Source organism: Myotis lucifugus, unplaced genomic scaffold (genome assembly GCF_000147115.1).
Source record: "Myotis lucifugus unplaced genomic scaffold, Myoluc2.0 scaffold_291, whole genome shotgun sequence".
Taxonomy (NCBI): Eukaryota; Metazoa; Chordata; class Mammalia; order Chiroptera; family Vespertilionidae; genus Myotis; species Myotis lucifugus.
Genome location: NW_005871339.1, coordinates 590,264 through 597,742, shown reverse-complemented (window position 1 = coordinate 597,742; position 7,479 = coordinate 590,264). Strand labels below are relative to the sequence as shown.

The window sequence follows — 7,479 nt, the reverse complement described above, 5'->3', positions numbered from 1 at the left end:
CTGTTTACTTTCTTGATTGTTAATCCTACATAATAAAAGGCTAATATACAAATTGACAGAACGCCAGAATGACTGGTTGCTATGATGCGCACTGACCACCAGGGGGCAGACGCTCAGCGCAGGAGCTGCTCCCTGGTGGTCAGTGCGCTCCCACTGGTAGAGTGCCACAGCCACATCCCATCAGTCAGACATTCCTCGAGGCCTCCGGACTGCTAACAGGCGCAGGCCAGGCCCAGGGACTGCTCCCACCCCCGAGGGATCTTCTATCACCAGTGCCTGCTCACTCTGCTCTGCAGTCCTAGTCCTGGGAGTCTGCTCTCAGATTTGCTCAATCGTGCGTGAACCTGTTAAATAGGGTTATTGTACGTTTTGACTTGTAGAAAATGATTACATATTCTGAATCTGAGTTCTTTGTTGCCTATGTGCAGGGTCTGCGGGTAAATGTTTAATAACTGGCTGCCTGTGAATCAAAAACAACAAAAAAGCCCCGATTGAGGTGTTTGCCCATTTCCATGGTGTAACTATTCTCACAATTGCTCCCAATGTGATGTTACTGAACACTGAGCTGGGAAGAGAGGTGCCTGGTCAGCTCTCAGGAGCTGGGGGAGGCGGCCTCAGCGCACCCCCGGGGGTCTGTGCCTTGCGAATCTCTCCTCCCGCCTGGGGCTGTGTTTTTCGTCCTCCGGGTCATACTCTGTTACCAAGTCAGTGTCACTCAAGGGGGATTTCCATGTTGGAACATGTGCCTGTCTACACTCTAGGCCTGTGTGTTATGATCAGAATTGAACATTGTTTTCATTCTGATGGGTGTTGGGGTCCTCAGCCCCCTCCCCCTACCCTGTTTCGATGACTCTCTAGAGCTCTTAGGACTCGGTACACAGAGCTAAGTCAGCGCAGGAAAAGGCTCCTGGGGAGGTGGTGGGGACATCAGGTGCAGCTTCCAGGGCCTGTCCCGGTGGATCATGCAGGAGGCACTGAACTGCTCACAGGGAGTGTGACAGCACCTGTGCGATGTCTACCGGGGACCTTGTCAGAGATCAGGGCCCAGGGTTTTATCGGGGGCGGGTCACATGGCACCTGTGCCCGGCACTTCCCCAAATCCCAGGCTCCAAGAGGGAGAGCAGGTGTCAGCACAGGCGGTTCAGGCCCATGGAGGCACCCTAGTCACATGTGCTGGGGACCTGCTGTGCGAACCCCTTCCTGAACCAGCCCTTCTGAGTGGGATGCTGAAGACAGCCTGAGTCACCCCTGAGGAGTAGCCCCTCCCCAGGGCAGGCACCGCTGTCAGATTATTCAGCTTTTGTGTCCAGAAAGTATGTCCACCTCCTGGACATAGATGTGGTCAGAGTGAGGGGGTGCTCCCAGGTCACCACTGAGGGGCAGGAACATGGTGGCCCAGGGAACGACCTGGGACCAACCCTACCTGGGGGATGTCAGGTAGGGGTCTTAGTTGTAAACAACAGAAATGAATCCTGTAAATGCATCAGGCAAGGACTTTATTGGAGGGGACAGACCGTACACAGAATGGGGGTGGGGTGGGGGGAGTGAAGAAGCCAGCATAGGAGGCAGTGGGGTGCTAAGCCACACGGGTGAGGTGGCGAGGAGAAACCAGCTTCTCTCCCTTCACTCCTCTCAAGGCCCCAAGGCCTGGAGCGTCCAGCTGGCGTCGCTGGGGTCACTGCCAGCCGGGCTGGGTGGCAGGGCACGTTGCTTTGGGGGAAGTCAGTGGAGAAATGGGTGACCTGTTTCCAGAGGGAGAAAGGCACAGCGGTGGCCGGGCGACCACAGATGGGACTTGGCAGCGTCCTGGCTCTTAGTAAAGAATCCTGGGGTGCAGATGGCAGTGAGCTCTGGAGTGTTTGGGTGCCCTTAAGAAGATCACTCAGCAGCAGGACTTCTGGGCCGAGGCAGGGACGCAGCAGGCCGGGCGGGAGCACAGGGGTCTGCAGAGCAGGGACATGCAGGAGGATGGGCGGCAGCAGCTGGGCTGGCAGGAGGAGGTGGGGCCACAGCAGGAGGACGTGGGGCCACAGCAGGAGGAGGTGGACACGCAGCAGGCAGGCCTGCACACGGGGCGGCAGATGAGGGACACACAGGAGGAGGGTCTGCAGCAGGATGAGGTGCAGGGGGTGGGCTGGCAGCACGAGGAGGCCCCAGAGCAGACAGGCACACAGCACATGGGTGTGCAGCAGACGGGTGTGCAGCAGAGGGGTGTGCAGCAGGCCTGCTGGCAGGAGGAGGAAGTGCAACAGGAGGGCTGGCAGCTAGACTGCTGGCAGCATGAGGGTGTGCAGGAGCTGGTGCAGGCTGATTGGCAGGGGCTGGGATCACAGGTCACCTGGCAGCAGGGGCTGGACGTGCAGCTCACTGGGGTGCAGATGAGGGTCAGGCAGGAAGCTGGGGTACAGCAGCTGGGGGCACAGCAGGTGGACTGGCAGCAGCTGGGGACACAGCAGGAGGACTGGCAGCAGCTGGGGACACAGCAGGAGGACTGGCAGCAGCTGGGGACACAGCAGGAGGACTGGCAGCAGCTGGGGACACAGCAGGAGGACTGGCCGCAGCTGGGGACACAGCAGGTGGGCTGGCAGCAGCTGGGGACACAGCAGGTGGGCTGGCAGCAGCTGGGGACACAGCAGGTGGGCTGGCAGCAGCTGGGGACACAGCAGGTCGGCTGGCAGCAGCTGGGGGCGCAGCAGGAGGGCTCACAGCAGCTCTCTGGACAGTCGTCCACCTGCCAGGAGGAGTCGGTGCAAGAGTCACTGGAGCCGGGCAGGCAGGCGGGGTTGCCATAGCTCAGGTTGCTGGAGCAGACGGACAGGGCAGATGCGGCCATGGTGGGGCAGTGGGGCTGGAGGAGGGTGTGAGTGTGTGAGTGTGTGTGAGTGTGAGTGTGTAAGGTTCCTGGGCTCTTGGTTTTTATACCCTCTCTGGCTGTGTTTCCCCGCAGGATGCTCGCACGACTTCTTCCTTGTTTGTGTTTGGGACACAGGGAACTCTCATTCGTGCGGGTTTGTGTTTTCGTTCTGTGAGCTGTTGCTCAGCGATAAAGCTCCGAGGGTGTTGTGTGCTCTGCTGATGCATCCCAAGCTGCCTTTAGTTCATAACATTGAGGTAGAAGAGGTGTGTCTGCAAATAGCATGCCCCGGGGTCTGAGTTGGCCTCACGAGAGAACCATCCCTCCTAGTCCAGCTGCCCTTTCTGGACACCTGGGATGTCCCGCGAACACTTGGGGATTCTGAGGGTTTGGGTGCCACGGCTTCCCTAGTGCCTGGCTGGAGCGGCCTGGGCCAGAGAGGGCAGAAGGTGCAGCATTTCTAACTGTGGTTCCCCTGCACGCCCTCCAGTTCAGGGACTCCCCTGGGGCAGGTGGCAAGCAGGTAAAGTTGGAAGGGCTGCCAGTGGCACCTCCATGTCCCTGGGTGGGCAGTGCACACTCCTGTGCACAGTGAGGGACACACCCCGCGCCTGTCCACAGCCTCCCCACGCCATCTGTATGTACCTGACCCTGAGAGCTGTGTGTGTGAGCCCGAGGTCCCTGTCCGCCTCCCTGCAGAAAGCACCGCCAGCACGGCCAGGCCTCCGTATGGAAAACGAGGCCTGCTTGTGTCTTCTGTTTACTTTCTTGGTTGTTAATAGAAAAATAAAATGCACAGCAGTGTCAACAGTCAGGGTGAGAAGGGTAAACGGAGTTACAGTGTCTGAGGTCTCAGCATTGCTTTGAAAGTGGAAAGAGCACCCATGTGTACTTGAATAGCCAAGACTGCACACTAGGTCACCCCTGGAAGGTCCGTGAGTACAGTGGGTAACTAATCGTGAGTAGAAAAGGGAAATGGTCCTGGTGGGTGGCTCAGTTGTTTGAAGCGTGGGCCTGTGTACAGAAGGTTGCGGGTTAGATTCCTGGTCACGGCACTTAACTGTATTGCTGAGTTGATCCCCAGTCAGGGCATCTGCAGGAGGCAATGGATCGGTATTTCTCTCTTACATCGATGTTTCTCCTCTCTCCTTTCCTCTCTCTCTAAAATCAATAAAAGCTTACCCTTGGTGATGATTAAAAAAGGGAGATGAATTATAAAAATACTCAATTAACCCAAAATAGTCAGAAAATAATTTAAAAGAACATTTTGGGGCAAATAGAAAACATATAATCAGGGAGTAGATATAATAGGTATGTGTGTTGTTTACAACAGATTGAAAGTAAAAACAAGGATAAGAAGACATCATGCAAACACCAACTTTGGAAAGCTGGTGTGCCTTATTAATATCAGGAGAAGTAGATTTTAAGGCAAGAAGCATTATTTGAGATAAAGACATTTTATAGAGCTGAAAGGGTCAACCCACCAGGAAGCTATTAACAATTCCAAATGTGTATGTACCTAGTAACATAGCCTAAAACATAGAAATAAAAAATTGACAGAACTAAATGTAGAAATAGATAATGATGAAGTCACAGTTGGGGACATTGATACACCTATCTCAATAACTGAAGGAAAAGGAGACAAAAATAATCTGAGTGGAAATGGCTCTTTCAAGTTTGGAGTAAAACAGTGGTATCCGTGCATTTTGTGGCCCCTCCCCCCAGAGTGTGGTCAGGACCTGTGACATGCTTCAGACACAGAGGTGACGGGATGTGTGTGGTCACATTGTGTAAGATGGTAATGCTGGTCTTGGGGGGAGAATCTGTCCTGTGCTGGCTGTGGAAGTCCCATGTGAACTGTCCGTGGACAGGGCCTTGTGCCAAGAAATGAGAACAATCCCAGTTACAGCCACCAGGAAACTGAGGCCCTCAGCCTGACCACCTGCAAGGAACTGAATGCTGATGAGAACGCGAGCCGGGAAGCAACTCCTTCCCCAGTCGAGCCTCCAGATGAGACCCCATGATGCGAACCCACAGGAAACCCAGTGCAGCATGACCCCAGAGAGTTTGAGATGACACGTGCATTGTTTTAGGCCAGTAAGCTTGTGGTAATTCGTTACCAGCAAAAGGAAAGAAGCACCCAGACCAATGAGGAATTCTAGGCAGCTATCAACAAGGAAGAGGAGCCTTCCTGTATTCACAGGGAAGGAGCTCCACATTATTAAATTAAAAAAACAACACACATAGTGGGTAAACTATGAAACAATTCGTATTTTAAAAAGTTATACACAGACTTTATCTATACCCAGATAGATAGATGATAGAGATGTGGGGTCAATCCTCGTTATTCAGGGATTCCTTATTTGTGAATTCACCTAATCACTACGATTGATTTGTAACCCCCAAATCAACACGTGCGGTGCCTGTGTGGTCGTCTGTGGGCTTGTGCAGGGTGGCCAAAAATGTGAGTTCCCAGCTGAGGCTGCACAGGCGCACGGCCTCTTGTGTCAGCTCTCGGTCTGTAAACGTGCCCTTCCAGGGTCTCTTTGGGGCCGTGACTTTCCACATTTGGGGGCTTTATGCTTGTGACTTGGCTGGTTGACATGGCCCGCAGCCTGGAGCCGAAGTGCTGTCTGGTGTCCTAAGTGCAAGAAGGCCGCACCGTGCTTCACGGAGGAAATACATGTTCGCACGAGAGTGAGAATGCAGATGGCGTTAGTCCAATTTTGCATGAGATGTACGTTAAATATACATTAATTAAATAAGAAGTCTTTAACCAGAAACATACATCCAACAAGGCTACATATTGATGGGCTGATGAAAATACTGTGCCGAGAGGCGCACGGGGCCCCAACCCTGCATTTCCCCCAGCGCCACGGTTCAGCATTTGCTAATTCAGTGTTTGCGGCAACTTCATAGAACGTAACTACTACGAATAATGAGCATGGACTGTGTGTAAGAGTGTGTGTGTGTGTGTGTGTGTGTGTGTGCAGCACACACAGACACACAGATGGAGAGGCAGGGACAGAGAAGACAGAGGAGTGGAAGTCGCTGCTTCCAGAGCGGGGATGTGGGTGCTGACGGAGTGAGGGAGACCCGCTCTTGGCCACATTGTGTTCTGTGGCCTGTGCTTCTTAGCGACCCTGTGGGCTGTCTGGAGTAGGCAGGCGGGATATCCGACCGGCGGAGGGCTGGGTAAAGGCTGTGGGGGGCTGTCTTGGAGGAGAAGCTGGGCTTCCCCACAGAGAAGGCCACCCAAGAGGGAGACCAGGGCTGTGACCCTTCCCTGGTTCAGCCCAGGTGCTCCCTGTGGGACACGCATAGGAACTGGGCACCCAGGAAGCTGTCATTTTCCTGTGGGGAAGGGAGCCACAAAATTTTCCCTAGAATACAGTCCTCAGGGACAGGTAGAACGTGGACACGCGGGCAGCTGGCCTCGGAGAGAGGCGCTTTAGTGATAAGAAATCCCCCTGAGCTCCGGCCAAGAGGCCCAGGTCCTGCCGCACCCATGTGGCCCTGGAAGTCACCCAACGCCCTGGCCTCTCGGTTCCTCCCACACAAGTTGCCAACAGTCCTGCGTCCCCACAGGATGGGGTGTTTGAACCACAGGGAAACTCTTCCTAGTGTGGCTGCCTACAGAGTGAGCCAGGCACTGAGGCTGCCCTGGCAGCTGACCAGACGATGCCCCAGCACATCCAAGATGGCCTGAGGCAAGACCCCACCCTCCCCTGTCTGAGGACCCAGACTGGGACCTGCCACCCACTCCTAATCCCCTGGGGACACAATGGGGCAGGCTCTTGAGCTAAATCTAGGAGATTTACAAGCTGGACAACATCCCAGACAAACAAACATCCTGTGCCTCTGGGAAGCGGAAATGGGACACAGCCAGGAGGGTATAAAAGCCAACAGCCCTGAGCACCACACACATTCACACTCACACTCACACTCACACCTCCTCCCAGTTCACTCCAGCCCCACCGCCCACCATGGCCGCATCCACCCTCTCCGTCTGCTCCGACTCCTCCTGGCAGGTGGATGACTGTCCAGAGAGCTGCTGTGAGCCCTCCTGCTGTGTCCCCAGCTGCTGCCAGCCCACCTGCTGTGTCCCCAGCTGCTGCCAGCCCTCTTGTTGCACCTCCTGCCCCTGCCAGCAGGCCTGCTGTGTCTCTGTCTGCTGCAAGCCCGTGTGCTGCAAACCCGTCTGCTGCACACCTGTCTGCTGCACACCTGTCTGCTGCACACCTGTCTGCTGCAAGCCCATGTGCTGCACACCTGTCTGCTGCAAGCCCGTCTGCTGCACATCTGTCTGCTGCAAGCCCGTCTGCTGCACATCTGTCTGCTGCAAGCCCCTGTGCTGTGTGCCTGTCTGCTCTGGGCCCTCCTCGTGCTGCCAGCCCACCCCCTGCACCTCATCCTGCTGCAGACCCTCCTCCTGCGTGTCCCTCATCTGCCGCCCCGTGTGCAGGCCTGCCTGCTGCGTGTCCACCTCCTCCTGCTGTGGCCCCACCTCCTCCTGCCAGCCCAGCTGCTGCCGCCCATCCTCCTGCATGTCCCTGCTCTGCCGCCCTGTGTGCTCCCGCCCGGCCTGCTGTGTCCCCACCTCAGCCCAGACTTCCTGCTGCTGA

The 7,479-nt window shown here is 55.6% G+C and overlaps 2 protein-coding genes across 2 annotated transcripts; one reads left to right on the top strand and one right to left on the bottom strand.

Annotated features, from left to right (window-relative positions):
- Positions 1–1,882: 1,882 nt before the first annotated feature.
- Positions 1,883–2,833, bottom strand: LOC102430243 (keratin-associated protein 10-7-like). Its single transcript, XM_023763543.1, has 2 exons — positions 2,422–2,833; positions 1,883–2,307 (listed from the first exon to the last, which is right to left on the bottom strand). The coding sequence occupies exons 1-2, from the start codon at positions 2,831–2,833 to the stop codon at positions 1,883–1,885; spliced, it is 837 nt and encodes a 278-aa protein (XP_023619311.1).
- A 4,007-nt stretch (positions 2,834–6,840) lies between these two features.
- Positions 6,841–7,479, top strand: LOC111828166 (keratin-associated protein 10-9-like). Its single transcript, XM_023763548.1, has one exon. It carries the CDS (start codon positions 6,841–6,843, stop codon positions 7,477–7,479), a length of 639 nt encoding a protein of 212 aa, XP_023619316.1.

Excerpts from the sequence above, each read along its gene's own strand:
- LOC111828166 (XM_023763548.1), top strand. The coding sequence starts at position 6,841 with ATGGCCGCATCCACCCTCTCCGTCTGCTCCGACTCCTCCTGGCAGGTG.
- LOC102430243 (XM_023763543.1), bottom strand. The coding sequence starts at position 2,833 with ATGGCCGCATCTGCCCTGTCCGTCTGCTCCAGCAACCTGAGCTATGGC. Across the intron at positions 2,308-2,421 it reads CTGCTGCCAGTCCACCTGCT|CCTGCACCAGCTCCTGCACA; the intron begins GTGCCCCCAGCT and ends CCTGCCAATCAG.